Raw genomic sequence first — 25248 nt, forward strand, 5'->3', positions numbered from 1 at the left:
CTTCTCTCATTTGAATGAATGCATGGAACTGTTTCAAGAGAAGTTTCGCACAGGTACATTAATTCTTTTGTTCCTAATACAACACAAAGAAACAGTTGCTCCTTTGTCCCTAGTCCATTTGTCTTTTTTATTTCCACTTTTAAACTCACTTTGAGATTGTCTTGTTTTTGATCCTCAGTTGAAGAATTAACATTTTCTACGTTCAAGTATCCCTTATTAATCTGCTAGATTTTTCTCCTTCTGGGATCCCTACAAACATTTAATTACATTTTATTCCCTTAGACCATTGTTCTGATCTATTGTTTCATTCCAGATGTCTTGGTACTAGCATGCTCCCTTTGGAGCTCCCTCACTAGGTTACAATTTCCCTCTCTGCTAGATTAACTACTCTTCTATTGGCTGGGGAAGCTTTTGTGCTACTTTTATTAATGGCAAATGCTCAAAGGAGACACAATGGCCAGTGCACTTAATTTAAATTGCTCCAGCATTCCTTTATGTCTCTGTCAAATGCATTAAAACAATGATGGGCTTGTGAAGGCTCGACTGTTATTCAGAGAGCAAATGGTATGTCAGACAGAAGCACCTACTGAAGATAAAGTGTGAAAAGTGATAAGGCAGCTGTCAAAAATGTTGCATTAGGAGATGTTTCATCTTTAAAGTCGGGCTCTCCTTATCTGCTTCTTTGCAAGAGGTGCAATAAATAAAAGCTTGCTGGAGGACACAGCATGTGTGGGACGTAAATGACACCCTCTGTGCTGACACGGATAATTAATTACCAAAGGCAAGCTCACAAATGCAGTGACCCTTGAAACAAAGTCAGGAAAATGCCACTACAGATTGTTTCTCAGGTGGTAGCTCTTTCAGCCACAGGTTGTCGATTCAAGTCCCACTGCACAGACTTGATCACCAGTCTGAGGCTCCAGTGCACAACTGCGACGTTGGGCTGGATTCCAAATTCCTAACCGCAGTTTGACCCAGACTGCTGTTCATTGAAGTCATGGAGTCACAGGGTCATAGGGTCCATACAGCAAGCGAAGAGGCCCTTCAGCCCAATAAGGTCCATGGCAACCAAGATACACCCTTCTAAGCTAGTCCCATTTGCCTGTATTTGGCCCATAGCCCTCTAAACTTTTCCGATCCACATACCTGCCCAAGTGTCTTAAATGTTGTTAATGTACCCGCCTCAACCACTTCCACCAGCAGCTCATTCCATATACTGACCACCTCCTGGGTCAAAAAGTTGCCCCTCAGGTTTCTGTTAAATTTTTCCCCTCTCACTTTACTGTTCTATGTTCTATATGCCCCTCATGATTCTATACACCTCTGTAAGATCACCCCCTCATTCACCTGCACTCCAATGAATACAATCCTAGCCTGCTCAACCTCTCTCCACAACTCAGTCTTTCCAGTCCCAGCAGCATCCTCGTAAATCCCCTCTGGATTAATGGCATCTTTCCTATTGCAAGGTGACAAAATCTGAACACATGTTCCAAATGCAGCCTCACCAAAGTCTCGTACAACTGCAACACGACGTTGCAAGTTATACTCAATGCCCCGACAGATAAAGGCCAGTGTCAAAGTGTGGAATGAGCTGGAGGTCAGATGTAGGTGTATCTGAACTCTTGCTCTGTCCCTGCACTCATTTCTGGGACAAGGGCGGCTCTGTTCTCATACTAAGCAGATGGTCCAAATGTACTGGCTGGACCCTGATGTTTACCCTACCTACAGCTGGTACATACACTGCAGTTCCATTTATCGACCTTCACTTTGTTTTTACTTTATTTTATTTATTAATGTTTTAAATAATTTACATAAGTTGGATGTAGTATTAAATGCATTGCCTTTACCTATTATTAACATTTTTAATTACTTAGTTTTCCACTGTCTCTCAATGCTTCTGATCATTTGAAACAATGGAAAAGCCCTTTGTCAGTACGAGCTGAGGGAATCCCATGACGGGGGAGTCTGTGGGTGGGGCCTTTGTCTCTCTCAGCTGCGGCCAATCCACCTTTCACAATCTGTCCCACCTTGTAAACTGGCTCTGGAAGTGAGGTCAGCAGCGAGCTGGGAAGGTCAGCGCAATCACGGGCATCTCACAAGAAGTGAACACAAGGTGCAGGCCAAGTCAAGCTCCATTCATCTTTTGGATGGAACACAGAAACAAGTCCCCATCTGTCCTCTCATGTGAGGTGTCAGCAGCCCTGTATTAAACAGGGTGACCTGAATTTAAGTCGGAAATTGGCTGTACTATACAGAATCAGCTGGAAACGCCCTGTTCCCAATCTTCAAATTATCCTGACTGGTTGCATCATGGTCTGTTACAGCAATTTGAATGCGCAGGAACGCAAGAAGCTGCAGAGAGTAGTGGACTCAGCCCAATACATCACGGGCACATCCCTCCCCACCATCGATAGCATCTACAGGAGGCGCTGCCTCAAGGCAACATTTATCATCAAAGATCCCCACCATCCAGGCCATGCCACCTTCTCACAGCTGCCATCGGGCAGGAGGTATAGAAGCCTGAAGTCCCACACCACCAGGTTCAGGAACAGCTACTTCCCTTCAACCATTCGGTTCTTGAACCAACCAACAAGACCTTAATCACTAGAGTTTAGCAACACTATGACCACTTTGCACTGAAATGGACTTTTTATTTGTTCTAATTGTGTTCTTTCTTGTAAAAATTGTGTGTAATTTATGCTTAATTTAGTTTCTTCTCGTGAATGCTGCTTATATGATGCTGTGTGCCTGTGATGCTGCTGCAAGTAAGTTTTTCATTGCAGCTGTACACACATGTACTTGTGCATATGACAGTAAACTCGACTTTGACTTTGATTTTTCGAAGTTCAGTTCCTGAGCCAGGAAGGTATGTCATGCCCAAGATTTTGCTATTAGTTTTCTGCAGACAACAAATGTAAATATAAACCTAAAGGCCCCACCATCACCCACAACACATCCTAGTGGCTGGGCCAGCCGTATAATCACAGAAGATCAGTGAAGCTGATGAAAAGCTTTTGTTTTGTGCACCATCCAGACAGATCATGCCATACATAATTACAATGAGGTGGTAAAAAGAAAACAGAATGCAGAATATAGTGTTACAGATACAGAGAAAGTGGAATGCAGGTAACAAATAAAGTGCAAGGGCCATGGCAAAGTAGGTTGGGAGATCAAGAGTTCATCCTTTAGCGTATGAGAGATCCATTCAAGAGTCTGATAACAGCGGGATAGAAGCTGTCCTTGAGTCTGGTGGTTCATGCTCTCAGGCTTTTGTACCTTCTGCCTGATGGGAGAGGGAAGAAGAGAGAATGACCGGGGTGGGAGGGTCCTTGATTATGTTGACTGCTTTCCTGAGGCAACAGGAAGTGTAGAAAGAGTCAATGAAGGGGAGGCTGGTTTGCATGATGGACTGGGCTGTGTTCACAATGCTGCAAGTTCTTGCGGTCTTGAGCAGAGCAGTTGCCATACCAAGCTGTTATGCATCCAGATGGGATACTTCCTATTGTGCATCTATCAAAATTGATAAGAGTCAATGGGGGCATACCAAATTTCCTTAGCCTTCTGAGGAAGTAGAGGTGTTTATTTGGCTATTGTGTCCATCTGGATAGAGCGGGACAAGTTGTTGGTGATATTTACACCTAGGAATCTAAAACTCTCAACTATCTCCACCTCAGCACCATCTAAGAAACTTTTTCCCATGGGGAGGGGTGTGTAAGACAAGAAAACATAGGTTTAAGATGGGAGGTTTAGAGGGGATCTGAGGGGAATTTTTTTCACACAGAGTGTGGTTGGAATCAGGAACGTGCTGCCAGAGGCAGATATCCTCACCACATTTAAGAAGCACCTAAAAAAGCACTTGGATCACCAAGGTTTAGAAGGCCTAATGCAGTTAGATGGGATTAGTATAAATGGATGCAATGGTCAGCAGGGACATGGTGGGCCGAAGAGCCTGTTTCTGTGCTGTGTGACTCTGTGTTAACAATTTTTCTGATGAATTATCTTCCTTGCTGATTCGCAGAGTCTCTCCAACACCCCGGACACATCTGCCAAAGCACTGAGAGTGTTCCAAGTCATTCAGGATACAGGCAGCAAACGCTACACTAACCAACCAAAACAAAACAATGCTTGTGCCAAGTGTTCATTGTCCAAAGTTGGCCCAAACTAAGAGAATAGTGCACCTGCTCTTTCAATTCACTTGGCTGCTTATAATAAGCTTTTAGCAAGTTCGTGAGAACCTTTCAGTGTTTTCTATCCCGGGAGGTCACAGTACATTTACAAGGGACCGGTCACCCAGAAACACATCTGCTAAAGGTACCACGGTCTATTTACATAAATATATGACTTCCAGATGGGGTGGTTGAAAGATTGTGGCAAGGAGGTGCAAGAGGAAGGGGTGGTCTACCCTTCAGCACAATATTGAGGGAATGCTGAACCCTACAAGATTCTCTATGTGGTTCTATATAAAATATAATAACTTCCCTTGTACAATAACAAAACACTGCAGATGCTGAAACTCTGATACAAAAACAGAAAATTCAGGGGAAAAAATCAGCAGATGAAGAGAGGAACAGAATTAATATTTCAGGTCAGCAACATTAGACCTAAAAAGTTAACTCTATTTTTTTGTCGACAGGTGCTGCTATCCTGCAGAATATTTTTGCCATTTCTATGACAGAATATGGGAGCAGAGGGGGTCACTCAGTCTGTTGGGATTGGTCCAACTTCCAATGAACCCAAACTGATCTGTGCCTCAATATATCTCTCGACCTTTTCCCCATTTCGCTTGAAACCCCAATCTGGCAAAACCCATCTTGGTCTGGAAGTGACCTGCGTTGGGAACCTTTTGGAGGACAGTCCCTGGTTCCCTTCCTGATTGCCCTACGGAGTGAACCAGCTCCAATGTTAAGACTATCCTCCCCAACCTGTCCTTGATTCTTGTATATATTTACATATAGAGACACAAGAGACTGCAGATGCTGGAATCTGGAGCAACAATCTGCTGGAGGAACTCAGTGGTTCGAGCATCATCTGTGGGGGGAACGAAACTCTCAACATTTCAGGACAAAACCTTGCATCAGGATGGCGGATGCAGGGTTTCAGTAGAAACGCCAACAATTCCTTTCTCCCACTCAGATTATATTCCATGTCAAATCAACTTAACATTTTAAGCACACTCCCCTCAATCTCCTACCGAGGCAAGATGAACCAGGCAGAAGAGGATGAGAATCTTGATGAAGAGTTGTTCTGAACACATAATCATGGAACTTTTATGACAAAAATATACTGCAGGTTAGCAGGTTGCACAGAAAGAGGCCAGTTGAAGCTGTGTGGATCTGTTTTCACAGCTGAAAAGGAAGGTAGCAGAAGCAGGTTCAACATTAACTGTCAAAAGAAAGTTATAGAGAGATACGACATGGAAATATGACACACAGAGTCTGCATCGATATCAACCACCCATTTACACTAATCCTGCATTAATCCCATTTTTTTTATTCTCCCCACATTCCCATCAACTCCCCCCAGATTCTACCACTCACCTGAGCACTGGGAGCAACTTACGGCAACCTGGACACCTTTGGGATGTGGGAGGAAACCAGAGCACTCAGAGGAAACCCACACGGTCACAGGGAGAAAACGTGCAAACTCCACACAGACAGCACTGAGATCAGAATTGAATCTAGGTCTCCGGCACTGCGAGGCAGTGGCTCTACTGGCTGCACCACTGTGCCACCCTAAGGTGGATTGTTGGGTGGGAAATGTTGTGTAGCTACATTAAGAGGGCAGAGGATTGGAACTAATTGGGCCTTACAAAGGGTTGCAGGGTCACAATGGTATGAACAGCATCCTCCTCTGTTGTAAGATCCTATCAAGTCAAGTGAGCTCCAATTGTTGGGTCATCTCAGTTGCTGCCACAACCCTCCTCTACTCCCCCCAGTGTCTTCCATCAGTTTTGTGCACTGAGTCAATTGAAGCCCCATCTGTCAGTTGAAGTCCCATATAGTCCTCGAAGCCCAGCTCTTCTTGAGGCCTCCAGCTCCACTCGACTCAATGGACAGAGATGAATGCAGCTGGCGCCATGCAGGACAATGTCAATCTTCTCCCTCCCTTGTGTTCCATAGTCATTTAAAGCATGGCAAAGACATTTCACACATTTGCTGCGAGTATAATGTGGGCACCGTTTAAATTGAAATAAGGAAAGCCCTGGCATTGTGTGTTACAGATCCGTAATGCGGCCACTAACCGATGTGTCGACAGTAAGCATGGAGCAACAGGAGCAGAGCTAAGGCTCGACGTCTGCATCAAGGATGGCTCTGAACGCACATGGTCACATGAGCAGGTACCACAAAGTAATGGGCTGGCGACTTTATCAACCAGAACAACAGCAACCCGAATTATATACTGTGCCTTTAACAAGACCTTTAGCAAGATGTTCCAGGAAAGTGGTTAAATAAAGTGTGAGACTGAGATGGTCAGAAGTTTGGTGAAAGAAGTGGGGTTTCAGGAGCATTTGGAAGGAGGAAAGTTTTAAGAATTCCAAAGTCCATCCTTGTTTATAAGTTCCTCAGCTCTTTTTGAGGTCTGTCTCCACTGGCAGCCAAGGGCATGGCTCACAATGGTGGCCCAGCTACATTCAGGGCAGTAGCCTGTGTTCATCTTTTGATTTCAGGATGATCCTGATTTTTCAAGGGACCTTTAAGATATCTAGAAACTCAAGGAGAAAGGGTCACTCATTGCCTGGAATGAAAACAGAGGTTGAACTGATCAGGGAGAGCAGTGGTGCAGATGAAGTAGGTTTTTGTTTACATATTTAACGAAATCAAGAACAGTCACGTGATGCCAAGGATAGGTTGCAGCTGGTGTAGCAACATAGTGGTTAAGACAGCCGCACAATCATGCAGCAGTTAGTGCTGCTTCAGCACAGCTCTCCCCTCCTGGGTTCGATCCTGACCGCCACCGATGTGGTTCACTTTTAACCATTCTTTAAAATTATCCAGCAAAGTCACTCATTCGGGGGGGTGGGGGGGGGGGGGGGGGGTTGCGAAATTAGTGAGGGACAACAAATGCAAAGTTTGCCAGCGAGGTGGAGGAGAGAGAAGTTTTTCCTGGCGTTTGGGCCAATATTCATGATAAGCACCGCGCTAAAACAGATTAGCAGGTCATGGTCACATGCTGATTGTGACAGCTTATGTGATAGCTTCCTGCTGCAGGTTCCACATTACAACAGTAGCTGCACTGCACCTCATTGGTTGTGAAGCATTTTGGGATGTTTATCTTTCTTAGTCTTAGTCAATGGCAGTTTTCTCTTCCTCTCTGCAAAACTTAAAGACTCACAACCGTCTGGGAGCAAAACAGTTCATCTCATGTTAAGCGGGCAATCACTTATTTTTTAAACAGTGAACGCCTGGTTCTAGATTCTTCCACAAAAGGAAAGGCCTGCTCCGCCTCCTCCTGATCTACCTAGCCCCCATCACCCTGCCCTCTTCCACCCTTTCCATCTGCCTATGACCCACACACTCCTCCCAGTGGGTCCCTCTGCCCTTCCCACCTCCCTCCCTTGGGTCCACGCTCCACCTTCCTCTCCTACTGGATTCCATCATCTCCAGCCCGTTGTCACTTCCACCGATCACCTCCCAGCTTCTGGCGCTATTCCCACTCTCCCTTCCCCTGTCTGCCTGTCTTCCCTCCTCACCTGGATCCACCTATCACCCGCCAGCTCTTGCGCCACCACTTCCCTCCACCTTTTTATATTGACTATCTCCCCTCTACCTTTCAATGCAGATGAAGAGTCTCGACCCAAAACATGGACTGTTCATTTGCCTCCATAGATGCTACCTGACCCGCTGAGTTCCTCCAGTTTTCGGTGTGTTACTCCAAATTCAAGCATCTGCAGTCTCTTGTGACTCCACCTTCTCCATCTCCACCCTGTTAAGATCCTTCGAGATCCCATATGTTTCAATCAAGTTCTCTCTCACCTTTCTACATTCTAGCAGATACAAGCCCAGTCTGTTCAACTTTTTCTCATAAAACCACCATCAAGCTCAGATATTAGCCCCGTAAACCTTTTCTGACTGTCTCCCTCACATTTATATCTTTCCTTAAATTAGGAGATCAGTACCGTGCACAATATCCAAATGTGGCCTCACCAATACCCTGAAGCATAAACACCCTATTTTGTGCATACAATTTCCCTAGCAATAAACAATAACATTCTTGATTACTTGCAGTACCTACATACTAGCCTTCTGTAATGCACTAGGACAACCACATCCCTCTGCATCTCAGAGCTCACTGTTTAGATATTATGCTTCTTTTTTTAATCTTCTTCCCAAAATGGACAATTTCACATTTTCCCACATTATGTTGGACTTGATAGAGGTGTACAAGGCGCTAAGAGGCATAGACTGAGTGGACAGTCAGAGACTTTTTCCCAGGGCAACAATTGCTAACACAAGGGGGGCATAATTTTAAGCTGATTGGAGGAAGATATAAGGGGGAATGTCAGGGGTAAGTTTTTTACACAGAGAGTGGTGGGTGCGTGGAACGCACTGCCGCCAGAGGTTGTGGGGGCAGATACATTAGGGGTATTTAAGAGACTCTTAGATAGACACATGAATGATAGAGAAATGGGGGCTATGTAGGAGGGAAGGCTTAGATAGATCTTAGAGCAGGATAAAATGTCGGCACAACATTGTGGGCCAAAGGGCCTGTACTGTGCTGTAATGTTCCATGTTCTATGTTCTTCCTGCCACATCTTTGCCCACTCGCTTAACCCTTTGTACCCTTCTTATGTCCTGGTCACAACCTGCTTTCTTAAACTATCGCCAGCAAACTTAGCAACGATGCCTTCAGCGGGTACATCCAAGCCACTTAAATAAACTGTGAAAAAGCTGAGGCCCCAGCACAAGTCCCTGTGGTGCACCGCTCATTGCAAAAGACCCGGCATAACCAACACAGACATCCAGCTGAACTGTATAAATGCCCATTTCCACAAAATCAGGATGCAGCTGACCAGCAAGTCTGTCAATATTACAGCAGCTTATTTTAAAATCTAGCTTCCGTTTAACCACCTCAGCCCTTGTTGAAACTGCTTCCCAGGTCTCTAATTGTAATTCTTTAGCTTGTACAGCACTTCCATTATCTGAGTTGATGGAGTTCCAGGCAGTCTGGAGAAAGAACATATCCCTTGCCAAACAGACTTCCAGATTCATTGGACAGAATCATTGTTGAATTATGTTCACAGCAGCTAATAAATACCAAGATATGCCCGGCTCGGCTGCAAGTCATAAGTAAAACCAATGTAAGACAGTGCTGCATAGTGATTAGAGTCTGGCTGACTACCAGATTGCTAGGTTTTAAGTTGCAGAGACAGGAGAGAGGAGAGGAGAGGAGAGGAGAGGACAGGACAAAAGGCAAGATCTGTGATAGGGCTGGAAGGCAGGAAGGATCGAATGACAATAAGTCCAGGGCGAAAGAAGGTGGGAGCAAAGATCTGGAGGAGGTGTAGGCGCAGAATACAGCGATACTTTGCTTTGTGCTGAGAATGTGTTCCTGGGAACGAGAGGGCTACAGGAGTTAGCACTAGAAGGGTTATTGTGGTAGAGAGATATGTGATGGACAGGGCTGCTGTGCTGGGAAGCTGGTGCAATTCCTTGCCCATCTCGCCAGCAGTCCCCAACAATGGAGCACCCATGGCTTGGTGTGGACAGGCGGTCTGTGGGGAATGGTGTTAGGCAGGCTGGAGAAGGCAGTGGGGTCAATACTGAGATGCAGCCTGGTCGGCACAGTGTCGGCAGTCATTGCTGGGAATTGGCAGCAGCTGCACACTTTGGTGATTCTCCGGTCTGTCTTGTCACCTCCTAATATGTGTTATGGAAGCTAACACCTTCCTTTCTCTTTGTTTGGTTGTACAGTCCTCCCCAGGCCAGAAGCCTCTGGGAGAGCTGGAGAGACAGCGGCTTCCATCAATGGGGAAGGCGGGGGCAAACGTTAGGGTCCAGGGATTCACGACAGGTTCCCAGCACTGCAGTGTACAGAGCAAAACCCAAGCAGATGTTTTTTTAAAACACAGTGGGGTATGTACCTGTAAGTTTTTGGACTCCAGGACAGAGAATGACACAATAATCAATGCTCTGTGGGGTAACACCAAGCTGGTACCAATGCAATGATGTGAAACTCCCAAGGGATGCAGATATCCAAAGTGAAAAAAGCCAGACTGGAACTCATGGTCCAGTATGGAAGATTGTAATGTGCCATAGAGTCATACCGTTATACAGCATGGAAAAAGGCCCTGTGGCCCAACTCATCCATGCCAACCAAGTTGCCTTCCTGAACTACTCCCATTTGTCTGTGTTTGGCCCATATCCCTCTGAACCTTTTCTATCCATGTACTGGACCAAATGACTTCTAAACATTGTAGTTGTACCTGCCTCTACTGATTCCTTTGGTAGCTTGTTCCATATATGCACCACCCTCTGTGTGAAAAAGTTGCCCCTCAGGTCACCTTTAAATCTTTCCCCTCTCATCTTAAATCTATGTCCACTAGTTTTAGACTCCCCTACCCTGGGAAAAAGATGGTGCCCATTCAGCTTGTCTACACCCCTCATGATCTTATACACCTCTATAAGGTCACCCCTCAGCTTCCCATGCTCCAAGGGAAAAAGCCCCAGCCTATCCAGCCTCTTCTTGAGTTATAAGAGTTCTCCGGTCCCAGTAACATCTTGTGCCAGGTTGGAAGCTGAGGTGTTGTTCCTCAACATTACGTTAAGCTTCTTGGAAACAGTGTGGGAAGTAGAGGACAGGGAGGTCAAACGGGAGTGAGAGGGAGAATTAATATGAGAGGTGACTTAAAGTTCAGGGTCACAATGAAAAACTGAGCAGTGGAAAGTAGTGAAGTCAAGTTTTGTTTATTGTCATATGCACAAGTACGGTGAGGTACAGCTACAATGAGAATCTTGCATGCGGCAGCATCACAGGTACATAGCATTAGAGACACGACATTCACCAGAAGAACATAAATTAAATGTAAATTATCCAAATTTATACATAAAGAACACAATTAGAACAAAACAAAGTCCATTGTAGTGCAAAGTGGTAATAGTGTTGCTTTACTGAGGTAATGATTAGTGTTGTGCAGGTTGGTTCAAGAACTGAACAGTTGAAGGGAAGTAGCTGTTCTTGAGTCTGGTGGTGTGGGACTTCAGGCTTCTGCACCTCCTACCCGATGGTAGCAGCAAATAAAAGGGTGGGCATCTGGATGGTGGGCACCTGGGTTTGGTCTCCCAAGTGTAGAGGAGGCCACACCATGGTCAGACATCCCACAGAATCAATTATGAATTGAGGCACAGTAGTGTAGTGGTTAGCATAATGCTGTTACAGGGCCAGAGACCCGGGTTCAATTCCTGCCGCTGTCTATAAGGGGTTTGTACGTTCTCCCCATGTGTCTGCATGGGTTTCCTCCGGGTGCTCCAGTTTCCTCCCACATTACAAATTAGTGCAGGTTAGGAGCTGTGAGCATGCTATGTTGGCGCCAGAACAGTGGCGACACTTGCGGGCTGCCCCCAGCACGTTCTCAGTAACGCAAAAAGATGCATTTCACTCTGTGTTTCAGTGTACATGTGACTAATAAATAAATATCTTATCCTATCTTTAATGGGTTCTGCAGGAACTGATCAGTCATCTGCAGGATCCACATATTGCCAGGTGGGGCAGGTGGTGCTTGTGGGTGAGTGGGCTGTTTGGAACATTGTCCATAGAGTCATATAGACATCCAGTACAGGCCCTTCAATACACTGAGACTGTGGCAACCGGTATGGCAACTGCTCTGCCCGGGACCACAAGAAACTGCAGAGAGTTGTGGACACAGCTCAGCACATCATAGAAACCAGCATCCCCTCCATGTCTATACTTCTCACTGCTTTGATGAAGCAGCCAGCATAATCAGAGACCCCACCCACCCAGGTCATTCTCTCTTCTCCCCTCTCCCATCAGGCAGAAGATACAGGAGCCTGAGGGCACATACCACTAGGCTCTAGGACGGCTTCTATCTCACTGTGATAAGACTTATTAATGGTTCCCTTATACGATGAGATAGACTCTACCTGCACTGCACTTCCCTGTTGCTGTGACACTTTACTCTGTATTCTGTTATTGTTTTTACCCTGTACTACCTCAATGCACTGTGTAATCGATTTATCTGTATGAACAATATGTAAGACAAGTTTTTCGCTGTACCTCGGTACAAGTGACAATAATAAACCAATACCAACCATCAAGCACCCATTTACACTAATCCCATTTTGTTCACCCCACAATCCCATCACGTCCCCCAGATTCTCATCTGCACACCAGGGGCAACTTGCAGTGGGCAATTAACTGACCAAAGTGTTTGTCTTTGCGGGGTGGCAGGAAACCAGATCACCTGGAGGAACCCAAGATGTCATAGAGTCATAGAGTTAACCAGCATGGAAACAGGCCCTTTGGCCCAACTCGTCCATGCCAACCAAGGTGTCTTCCTGGGTCACAGGGAGAACGTGCAAATTTGACATAGACAGCACCCGAGGGTAGGATTGATATAAGATTTATGAGAACGTTGCCAGGACTCGAGTTATAGGGAGAGTTGGACAGGCTAGGACTTTATTCCTTGGAACATAGGAGACTGATGTGTGACCTTATAGAGGTGTATAAAATCATGACGGCATAGATAGGGTGAATACACACAGTCTTTTTCCCAGGGAAAGAGAACCAAAAACTAGAGGGCAGAGGTTTAAGGTGAGAGGGGAAAGATTTAAAAGGGACCTGAGGGGCTACTTCTTCATGCAGATGGTGGTTTGTATATAGAACAAGCTGCCAGAAGAAGTACTTGAGGCAGATAATATAACAACACTTAAAAGACATTTGGATAAGTACATAGATAGGAAAGGTTTAAAATGATATGAGCCAAATGCAGACAAATGGGCCTAGCTTGGTGGGCACGAACGAGTTGGGCAGAATGGCCTGTTTCCATGCATTATTACTCTATGACTCTATAACACAGAATATGAAATGTACTTTTCCCCAGTGCATTAATCATGTGAATCAGATAAGCCTGCTTACAGCTAGCACCTCTTCTGTGTGCCAAGCCATTCAACAGAAGACATGCATTACTCTTAGCACTCCACTTTACTAATAATTATCCATTCTTCTAATTTGCTGCACCTTTCAGTTCCAACACTTCCAACTGATTCTGAATGTGTAACCATTGCAGAAACCCAATTTTCCAATGGATGGGTTTGGCTTGATTCCATATCACTGTACCTTTAGTTTTTGTCCACAATTACGCAGAAGAAAACGGAACTACTGGTATCAATCCAACCTGTTCAAAGTGCCACTCAGTTTACCTGTGGGCTATAGGGTTGGGTTATTGCAAGAGTAAACACATTCTTTTGAAGCAATGTTGATGGAGGGCGTACCAGTCGTAGACAAATAATACATGGCAGTAAAAGAAAGATAAAGTAGATGTGTCTATTACCCAACCAGTTGTGTTCCCAAGCACCCTGGCGACCTGACAAGTAATGTATTGTATCCCAGCCATCTAGGTCTGCATGTAGTTCAGAATGTTGAAACACAGGGAGCAACAACAAAGGTCATTCCTCTGGGCTTTACACGGTATCTGTTCAGCCTTAATAAGAACATCCTGACAGACTTGTGTCCAGTGAATTGTGTTCAGTTCTGCTCACCCTGCTGTAAGAAAGATGCCATTAAGCTGGAAAGACTGCAAAGGAGATTTATGAGGATGTTGCCAGGACATAAAGGACTGACTTATAGAGAGAGGTTGGGCAGGTTGGGACTTCATTCATTAGAGTGTAGGAAAATGAGGGGTGATCTTATAGAGGTGTACAAAACCATGGGGGGCACAGATAGGGTGAATGCGCACAGTCTTTTTCCCAGGGTTGGGGTTCGATTCCCATCGCTGTCTGTAAGGAGTTTGTGCGTTCTCCTGTGTCTGCGTGGGTTTCCTCCGGGTTCTCCAGTTTCCTCCCACATTCTAAAGATGTACGGGTAGGTTAATTTGGGGGTTTAAAATGGGCGGCATGGACTCGTTGGGCCGAAGGGCCTGTTACCATGCTGAAAATAAAATTTTTAAAAAAGTATATGGAATGAGCTGCTAGAGGAAGTGGTTGAGGCAGGTACATTAACAATATTTAAAAGGTACTTGGACAGGTAAATTGATAGGAAAGGTTTAGGTATATATGGGCCAAATGCAGGCAGATGGGACTAGCCTAGTTGGGAATCTTGGTCCGCATGGACCAGTTGGGCCAAAGGGCCTGTTTCCATGCTGTATGGCTCTCTGACTATGACTCTGTGACTGAGTTACAAAATATAAAATTGGATGTCTCAAAAAGTGCTTCACAACTTTCTTTTTGCATATGTAATTATTCTCCAATGCCTGCAAAGCAAAAAAACCGAGGATGCAAAATGAGCTGAACTGAAATTATATCCAGTGCTAGAATGTGGCTGCAGTACATGCTATTTCCTGCGGATGGTAGCAAGGAGATTCTTCGCCTGATTGGGACCTCAGTCGAACCAGCTCTCACCCTGCTGAGCCAAACCCACCTATGGCAAATATTTGAACATCCTGGTAATAAAGAAACCATAAAAGCTGCCAGGAATTTGAATTTTAAAGTAATATTTATAAGATAAGTTTTATAAGATTTCTTTATTAGTCACATATACATCAAAACACACAGTGAAATACATCTTTTTGCATAGTGTTCTGGGGACAGCCCACAAGTGTTGCCACGCTTCCAGCGCCAACATAGCATACCCACAACTTCCTAACCCATACGTCTTTGAAATGTGGGAGGAAACCGGAGCACCTGGAGGAAACCTACTCAGACACGAGGAGAACGTACAAACTCCTTACAGACAATGGCCGGATTTGAACCCATGTCACTGGCGCTGTAAAGCATTACGCTAACCACTACACTACCGTGCCTGCCCACCAACTTTTATTTTCATAAAGTCTTCACTGAACAGCTAAGAAAAATGCATTGTACTATTTTGAATTGATTTTTCCTGATTCAATTATCCACGGGATGGGTTAATATAACCCCAGAGAAAACGTAGCAAGGATGAATTGAACTGATACATGGAAAGTGATCTTGGGTGTTACAAGCAGCTGAAACTGATCCTGAGTGGAATATTTTGCCCACAATACTTCTGAAAATGTAGTCATGTCTCTGTAATGGCTACAGTGTTGTTGCAATTGGAATTGGTTTATTATTGTCACGTGTACCGAGGCAAGGTGAAAAACTTGTCTTGCATACTGTTCATACAGATCAATTCACTACAACAGTGCATTGAGGAAGTACAAGGTAAAACAATAACAGAATGCAGAATAAAGTGTAACAGCTACAAAGTGCAGGGCAGGTAGATGATATGGTGCAAGATCCTAACAAGGTAGAATGTGAGGTCAAAAGTCCATCTTATCGTACTTTAACCGTTCAATAGTCTTATAACAACGGGATAGAAGCTGTCCTCGAGTCTAGTGGTACATGCTTTCAGGCTTTTGTACATCAGGATGGTTCTTTCATTAATAAGTGTTTACTTTCTGGGATCTGGGCAAGGCCACCATCTATTGCCTCTGGAGAAGATGGTGGTGAGCTGCATTCTTGAACCCCTGCAGTCCTTCTGGTGAAGGTGCTCCCACGGTGTTTTGGGGAGGGAGGGTCCAGGATTTTGAATAAGCGATCATTAAGGACTGGCAAAGTATTGCCAAGCCAGGATGGTGTGTGACCTGGAGGGGAATATGCAGGCGGTGGCATTCCCATGCACTTAAAGCCTTTGGTGGTGGAGGCGGCAGGTTTGTGAGGTGCTGTCAGAGTAGCACAAGCTGCAGTGCATTTTGTAGATGGTGTACACTGCAACCACTATACGCCAGGAACAAATGGTTTGGGTGGTTTATGTGGTGCGAATCAAGCGTGCTGCTTTATCCAGGAGGGTGTTGTGCTTCTTAGACTCTTAGAGGCATTGAACCTGGAAACAGAATCAGAATCAGATTTATTATCACTAACACAAGTGATGTGAAATTTGTTGTTTTGCGGCAGCAGTACAGTGCAAAGGCATAAACTTACTGTAAATTACAAAAATAAATAAATAGAGCAAAAAGAAGGAATAACAAGGTAGTATTCATGGACCGGTCAGAAATCTGCTGGCGGCAGGGAAGAAGCTGTTCCTGAATCGTTGACTGTGGGTCTTCAGGCTCCTGTACCTCCTCCTTGATAGTAGTAATGAGAAGAGGGTATGTCCTAGATGGTGAGGGTCTATTGTGATGGATGCCACCTTCTCGAGGCCCTGCTTCTTGAAGAGGTCCTCAATGGTGGGGGAGGGTTGTGCCCTTTGGCCCAACTAGTCCATGCTGACCAAGATGCCCATCAAAGTTAGTTCCATTTGCCCACATTTGGCCCACATCCTTCTAGACCTTTGCCATCCGTGTACCTGTCCGAATGTCTTTTAAATGTTGTTAATGTACCTACCTCAACCACTTCCTCGGGCAGCTCGTTCCATGTTCAAACCACCCTCTGGGTGAAAATGTTGCACAGTTCTTGAATTGCACTGTTTCCAGGCACATGTATCTTATGCTTTCATCTCAATTTATGTCATCAACTTTGTTCTGGAATCACATAGTCATACAATCCAAAGAAAGACCATTCACAAGTTCTCATAATTATTTAATTATTCCATCTCCATTCTTCTTTCTCTGTAGCCTTTGTAAATATTTCCTTATCAAATTCCCTTTTGAAAATCATTTGCTCTGCTTCCACTTGATATTCAGGGAATGCCTTCCAGATCAGAATTAGTCACTAATTTAAAAAGATCTTCCTCCTTTCCCCCAGATCTTTATGACCTCTGGTTACCAACCCTCCTCCACTGTAAACAGTTTCTCCTCATTCACTTTATCAAAGCCTTGCTTTTTTTTTGCAATTCATGTATGAACCATATTTTGGTTCATTGTCCCTGCTCTCATTGGACCTGGTATTGTTGTTTTGCACTTTTTGACTATTACATTTTTGGGTATTAATCTCCCGGCTCAGTGCTATGCCAGCAAATGCAGAGATAATGTTAAAGATAAAGAGGCAATGAATACAAAATTACTTTTATTACTCTTTCTAATAGTCACTTCTGTTACTAGTGTATTGATGTTATCTTTATGACATCTGTACTCTGACCGCAAAGCCTTATTCTTATTATCTTTCATTCTTTCAGAATGTGCCAACGTTTCTCCAACCTTGCCTTACTATTTAACCTCTTCCTTAATCTTGTTCATCATTTCAGCTGAACGTTGTGTCCAATTCCCAATAGTCCTCTCCTTCCTAGCCTCATGACTCATGAAAGGAAACCCCTCTTTCTCACGTCCATCCTTCAGGCTCAGGTGGTAATCCAGTTGTAGGGGAATGGGATAGCTGGGAATTCTCTGGAGACTCAATGGGCCAAACGGCCTCCTCCTATTACATAAAAAAATGTATGAGATGTCGTTCCTCGTACTCCACCTGGCCAGGTGTGTGCTCATGGCCCACATAAGAACATAGGAAATAGGAGCAGGAGAGGCCAAATGTCTCCAAACCCCTGTCCTGCCTTTCAATAAGATCACGGCAGAGCTAAACTTGGCCTCAGCTCCACTTTTCCCCACAGTCTTTCTTTGAAACTTTCCTTCCCAGTTTTGATTTCCCTGTTGTCCAGAATCTTTCTCAGCCTTGACCCTAGTGGATGACCCAGCTTCCATAACTCACGAGAGTGAGTGGTGGAAGCAGCGTTGCTAACAGCATTTAAGAAATGTCTAGATGAACACTTGGCATTGAAGGCTACTGGCCAAGTGCCTGGTAAATGGGATTAATACGGATGGGTTGGCATGAACATAGTGGGCCAAATGACCTGTTTCCCTGCTGTATGACTCTATGACTCTTGGGCAGAGGGTGCCAAAGTTTCATGAGAGATTTGTCCAAAAATCTGTCCTGCCAATCCAGGACAGTAATGGAGAGTTGTTGAAGGTGTAAACTGATGATCAAACTGACCTCTCAGCCGGATGTAAAAGATCCCAAAGAGGGCCAGTGGAACCTACCAGTGGCCTTAGCCAATATAAATGGCTATAGACATCATGATGCAAGGCATTGCAGGATGAGAATTCTGTATTTCCCATTGACACCTGGGCTTGAGTTATCCTTATTCACCTGTACACTCTGAGGTTGCTGAAAGCATTGTAGGAATGGAGCATTCCTTTCTTTACGGCAAGATAAAATTGCCCCAGGAGGCAGGTCTGTATCTAGTGGACTTATATTTAATCTTATCAGCATTATTTTCTCTGTACTTAAGGCAATTGGCAAAGCAGCCAAAAGCAAATTGAGCATTGTTTTTGTTCTGGTACATAGATCATGAAAACATAATGGAAACTAAAAGAAATGCATAATACTTGAAGGGAATAAAAATTGCAGGGATATGGTGATTGAGTCATAGACACATAGAGTGCAGAAATGGGCCTTTTGGCCACAAAGAAATGCAATTTTATTTGCCTTGCATTCCCATCAACTCCCCTCCAAATCTCCTACCATCCAGTTACACCAGGGATCATTTACCATAGCTTATTAACCCACCAGCCCGCATGTGTTTGGGATGCGGGCAGAAACACATCCACACAGAGAGAACATGCGAACTCCACACAGACAGCACCAGAGGTCAGAAATGAAGCTGGGTCACTGGAGCTGTACTACCCATGTGGGGAAATGGAACTAATTGCATAGATGTTTCAATGAGATTGGTTGGTCCAATGAGAGGAATAGCTCTTTCGTGCTTTCTGATACTACAGGCTGTTACCAGGTTACGAATGCCTGACTTATGGACACTCCTAATTATGGGAACGAGCTCCCATAATATTAAATTCAAAAGTCCAACAAACATACATACTGTAGGTTTGTTCCTATGAATGGCAGAACTAGTTTCCTCTCTCTCCACTTTTAGTAATTGTCCTTATCAGTCATATGCCTTCGATGCCATTCATTATAATACTGTGGATTTGTGGTTACCATATCAAGTGACTTTGGTTTATTTTCTGACTTATTGACAAAATCGACTCATGGACATCTGTAAAAAATGGAACCCAGGGACGACCTGTATAATTCTAAATGATTTGATCTGTAAAAAATGGAACCCAGGGACGACCTGTATAATTCTAAATGATTTGATAAAGCAAGATATTTTTTCTTACTAATGCCTAATGAAACATAGGCCGGAAAACCAAACAGAAAGGAATAGTTGCATTTATATAGCACCTCTTATGAGCTTAGTGTTTATAAAACATCTTATGGCTAATGAGGTGCTGTCATTGCTGTAATATGGGAAATGCAGCAGCCAATTTGCAAGCTAATGTCCAGATGATCTGTTTTAGTGCAGTCGATAGAGGCATAAAGTTTGGACAGAGCATAAGGGAGAACACCTTTGGTCTTATTTAAGATATCAGATGGGATATGTTTACATTCACCTGAGAAGCAGGAAGGGCCTCAGTTCAATGTCTCATTTAAGAAGTAGCACCTCCAGTATTGGAGAACTCCCTCAGTATTATATTGGAATGTCAAGCTAGATATTTTGCTCGAGTTTTTGGAACTTGACCTCACAATCTACAAACTCCAAAGGTTGCAACTGAGCAATGTTAGAGTCTGCTTTCTACAAATTTGCATTAGCACAGGATCATGGGCTCACTAATTATCTGTAGGCTTCAAGGAACATAATGTGAAAATCTGGAACTCTCATCCCTGAGGCTGGGGGTCCACAGAAAACTTAGACTGAGAATCTACTTTTAGGTAAGGATGTCATTGAAATGTGCAGAAAAGTGAAGTGCAAAGGACACAAAGATTATGAGATTCTAAAAGGACAATGAGTGTAAGGGCATTTTATCTGAATGCCTGTAGTATTAGAAACAAGGTCAGTGAACTCATGGCACAAATCAGTACAAATTTACATAGACGGTTGCGGGGTGGAGATGAGTGGGAATTAAATATCCAAGGGTATCAGGTAATGCGTAAGGATAGGCAGGAAGATAAGGGAGGTGGTGTAGCAGAATGAGATCAGGGTGATAGTGAGAGATGATATGAGATCAAAGGAGCAAAATGTTGAGTCCATCTGGGTAAAGGTTAGGAATTCTAAAGGGAAAAAAATCACTGGTGGGAGTTGTCTATAGGCCACCGAATAATAACATTACAGTGGCACAGGCAATAAACCAAGAAATATTTGATGCATAGAAGAATGGAACAGCAATTGTCATGGGGGTCTTTAACTTCCACGTAGATTGGGAGAATCAAGTTGGTTGAGGCATTCTTGAGGAGGACTTCACAGAATGCATCCATGATGGCTTTCTTGAGCAGCATGTTAGTGAACCTACAAGGGAAAATGCTATCTTGGATCTGGTCTTGTGCAATGAGACAGGTAAAATTAACTATCTTGTAGTTAGGGATCCTCTTGGAAAGAGTGATCACAGTATGATTGAATTTCTCATACAAATGGGGAGTGCAATAGTTCAATCTAAAAGCAGTGTATTATGCCTAATAAAGGGAGACTACGATGGGATGAGGGAGGAGTTGGCTCGCGTAGACTGGAAACACAGGCTGCATGGTGGGACAGTTGAGGAACAATGGAAGACTTTCAAGGAGATTTTTCACGATGCTCAACAAAAGTATATTCCAGTTAAAAGCAAGGACAGTAAGGGTGGGGAGAGCCAGCCTTGGATAACTAAGGAAATTAAAAAGGCATCAAGCTAAAGCTCATGCATACAAAGTCACCAAGAGCAGTGAGAAACTGGAAGATTGGGAAAACTTTAAAAAGCAACAAAGAACCACTAAGCAAGCAATAAGGAAATGGAAGATAAATTATGAAAGTAAACTAGCACAAAATATAAAAACAGATATTAAAACTTTATAATTATATAAAGCAGAAAAGGGCCACTAAAGTGAACATAGGTCCCTTGGAAGGTGAGAAGGGGAAATTAATATTGGGTAATGTGAAAATGGTCGAGACCTTGAACAACTCTTTTATGCTGGTCTTCACGGTGGAGGACACATCTAACATGCACAAGAGAGATGTTATGGATGCGATGGGAGGTGAGGACCTCGATATAATAGCTGTCACTAAAGAGGTAGTGATGAGCAAACTAGTGGGCCTAAAGGCAGACAAGTACCCTGGTCCTGATGGGATGCATCCCAGGGTACTGAAAGAACTGGCGGAAGTTATAGCAGACACGCATGCCAATGATGATCTCAGGCATCAGGCGATATGCAGCATGAGTTGCCAATCTTTAGCACATTATTCATTAACTGTGCATAATTTTGGAAGTCAAGGGCAATTTGCAACCTCACCCGCACCATGTCTTGCCTTAAAGAAACAATCCTCAAACAGAGGTTAGAAATGGCAAGTCAGGGGTTGTTCTCCTGGGCAAAGGGAAGATTTGATAAAGATATGCAAGGTTGCAATGGATTTAAATGTTAAATAGAGGGACTTAAAAATATATACAGGCCATTCCCGGGGTAACAAACGGTCCCATTTTTACAGATGTCCTGAAGTCAATTTTGGAAAATACACAAAATTCACTCGATATGGTAACCAAATCTCCACAGTATTGTAATGAATGGAATCAAAGGGACATAAAACTGACAAGAAAGAACAATTATTAAAAGTGGGGAGAGAGAGGAAACTAGTTCTGCCATTCATAAGAACGAATACATATTTCGGACTTTTGAATTGAATAATATAATGGGAGCTCAATTGTTTGTAGGGGCATCTGTAAGTCAGGAGTTCTTAACCCAGGGATGGCCTATAAAATGGTTGCGAGGAAGAATCTGTTTATTCTGGTGGTGGTGATGATCTGCCTGTAGGAGTGGTACCTTAAAAAGGCAGAGTGACAGGCAGGACTCTGAGGCAAGAACAAGACTGATAGTATTGCTCTACTTGGCATAAGCTGGATGGGCTGAGTGGCCTCCTTCCATGCCGTAACAACCATGAGAGCCACCCCTGGAAGTGGAGCGGCAGCTTGGAGGTGAGCTGCTGAGCTGGGACAAACATGAGAGGGGATATCCGACATCTCCGATGGTTAGGTGAACCTCATGCTGGCCGGAGGGATCATCAGGAGAGAATTAGAGCAGTCTGCTCCACTCCTCCCAAAAAGGAACGTGAAACAACTCTCCTGCAACAAGCTGAGAAACCTGGTCTTTTGTTGCATTACAGCCAAGTCCACTGTTTCATTAACTCAGTCGCTGATGAGTTACTTACTCATGTGCAGTCACTGTTGTAATATGGGAAATGCAGTGGACAATTTGCGCACAGCGGGTTAATGACCAGATCGCCTGCTTTGGTGATGTTGGCAGAAAGATAAAGATTAGGCAGGGCAATAGGGAGAGGTCCCTTCCTCTTCTTCAAGCCATGGAATAAGATTCCTCAACAGTGTAGGCAAGTTCTTTGTTTTAAAGAACAGGTTCCTTCCATTAGGGCCTGCCTTGCTGACCAAGTCCCTAAAACATTTCAGGTTATGTATCCAGTGCCACCTAATGTGCTTTATGCTTTGGTTGACATCATTTTTGCTTGCCCAGTGCGATTCACGCATTGGAGCGTACAGTGCACGGAAGGGAGCTATTCAAAGTCGCGTTGCCCACTATGCATTCTTGCAAATCCTCACAATCAATTTCACACTTCAATGCATGTATCAAAAACCCATGGTGTCAATGTTGGTAAGTAATGTGAAGAAACAACTGTAGAACTGTTACAGCACAGAAGTAGCTATTTGGCCTTTTAAGTCTATGCCTAATGCTAGTTTAGCAATCCTACAGCCGCCCAAACCCCTGTTCCGCCCTCTGTTCATGCAAATGATTCTGTCTCACTTGCCTATCGCATTGCTTTCCGAAAGTACCAATTCTGTGGCCACCACCCCTACGGGAGTTAATTCCAGATCATAACTGAGTTAAAAACAAGATTTTCCTTGCATCCCCCTAGCATCTTTCAGCCAAAATTTTAGATGCGTCTACTTAAACCATCCTCTTATGGGGACACAAGAGACTGCAGATGCTGGAAATCTGGAGCAACACACAAAGCATTGGAGGAACTCAGTGGGTCAGGCAGCATCTCTGGAGAGAAGTGGACAGTCGACATTTCGGGTCAAAATCCTTCATCTGGACTGTCCAGATGAAGGGTCACGACCCAAAATATCGACTGTCCATTTCCTCCATAGAAACTGCCTGACCTGCTGAGTTCCTCCAGCGCTTTGTGTGTTGCATCCACTAATGGGAGCAGTTTGCTTTTATTTACCATATTTGAACCAATCATGCTCTTGTACACCTCTATCAAGTCTCCCCCAACCTTCTTTTCCAAATCAGAATCAGATTTATTATCATTGATATATGACACAGAATTTGTTGTTTTGCAGCAGCAGTACGGTGCAAAAACATAAAATTATCATAAACTACAAAAATAAATAAATAGTGCAAAAAAGGAATAATGAAGTAGTGTTCTTGGGTTCATGGACCATTCAGAAATATGATGGCAGAGGGGAAGAAGCTGTTCCTGAATCATTGAGTGTGAGTGTTGTAAGACAAGTTCAAAAGGTCTCAAAGGGCAAGGACTCTGGACACAGTCTTTGGAGTTAGAATGATTAATTTATAGAAGACAAACACAGGACAGGATAAACAGGAACAAACACACACATACACATACACACACACACACGGGTGACCGCGAATGTGGGGGAGATCGCAACAAGGGTGAGATGCGTGCGTGCACGCACACACACACACACACACACACACACACACACAACAAACTGGGTACAAACGAATCAAGGAAGAAACAATACAATGCCTGCCATCCCTCGATCTCAGTGCAAGCACGGCTCTATGCTAGAGGGATATTCTCTCTTAAGCAGTGCACAGCTTACCTCGGCATCCCTCGGAGACAACAAAGAGAGAGAACCAAGCACATGCGGCACTCTTTATAGTGCTGGAGGGCTGGGGCTGGTCCAACCCAGGTAGTTCAAAAGGGCTAATGGTCAAGTGTGCCAGGTGCACAGTTGTTTAAAACGACCAATCATCAGGTGTGCCCTGAGGGGCAGGGTGGAGCCAAACCTTGATTGACAGTGGTGTGTCTTCCAACCAGATGGGGTCAGTGTTGTGATCTGACCAGATGGGGTCAGTGTTGTCAGGTAACAGCCACGACCCTCCACAATATAGTGAGTCTTCAGGCTCCTGTACCTCCTCCCTGATGGTATTAAGGAAAAGAGGGCATATCCAAGATGGTGAGGGTTCTTAGTGATGGATGCCACCTTCTTGAGGCGCTGCCTCTTGAAGATGTCCTCGATAGTGGGGAGGGTTGTGCTTGTGATGGAGCTGGCTGAGTCTACAACCCTCTGCAGCATCTTGAGATCCATGCATTAGAACCGCCATATCAGGCTGTGATGCAACCAGTCAGAATGCTCTCCACCGTACATCTATAGAAATTTGTAAATTCTCCAAGGATAACAACGCCAGCTTTCACAATCTAACATTATAACTGAAATCCCTCATCCCTTCCACAATACTAGTTGTCGCATGATGCACTAATTCATGTTGGTTTCCTACTTCTCAATCATACTCTGCCCACAGGATGCCCACACTAACTCCACCTCTGGACCACTTCTCTCCACCTTCCACCTTCCTCTAAGTTGTCAGGCTACATGCTTCCAGTATTGGAGAAGTGGAACTTTCCTCAAGCTAACTACTGAAATGACTAATTGCCACCACAATCTAATCCCTAGCTGCTGATCCCATCCCCCTGGCAATTGGTAGAGATTGAACCGTCTGATTCAAAATGACCTACCTACTGCACATCCACACCTATTCCAGTCATCACATCACCTGACACTGTATCACAGCTTCCCTGCTCAAACCCACATCCATATCTTTATTACCTCCAGACCCAACTATTCCAGTGCACCCTGGCCAGCCCACTGTGCTAGTCTCTGTTAATCTGAGTTTACCTGTGTCCTGAGTCTTTTCACCACCACCCCTGTGCTTGATGGCTGACAGAGGCTCCCAAGTAAGCAATGCCACAATTTTATAACTCTCACCATTATAACCCTTATCTTTTTATCCTCCTCCCGAGCCTCTCCACTCTCCTTCAGCCCTGAAACACTGACCATGCATCAGGCTCTGGCTCCAGTTTATAAGCTGCAGGTCAGGGAACCAGCTGCAGAGGCTTAAGCAGAAA

General features: G+C 44.3%; 1 protein-coding gene across 2 annotated transcripts in view; it reads left to right on the top strand.

Annotated features, from left to right (window-relative positions):
* The window catches only part of galntl6 (polypeptide N-acetylgalactosaminyltransferase like 6), a 1051879-nt gene that overhangs the window by 1005642 nt on the left and 20989 nt on the right, over window positions 1-25248 (top strand). For both annotated transcript variants that reach the window (XM_052019321.1, XM_052019322.1), the window contains exon 10: window positions 6221-6337. In XM_052019321.1, the coding sequence (XP_051875281.1) occupies window positions 6221-6337 (117 nt within the window). The remainder of the gene's footprint in view (window positions 1-6220; window positions 6338-25248) is intronic.

The sequence above is a fragment of the Pristis pectinata genome, chromosome 7 (genome assembly GCF_009764475.1).
Source record: "Pristis pectinata isolate sPriPec2 chromosome 7, sPriPec2.1.pri, whole genome shotgun sequence".
Classification (NCBI taxonomy): domain Eukaryota; kingdom Metazoa; phylum Chordata; class Chondrichthyes; order Rhinopristiformes; family Pristidae; genus Pristis; species Pristis pectinata.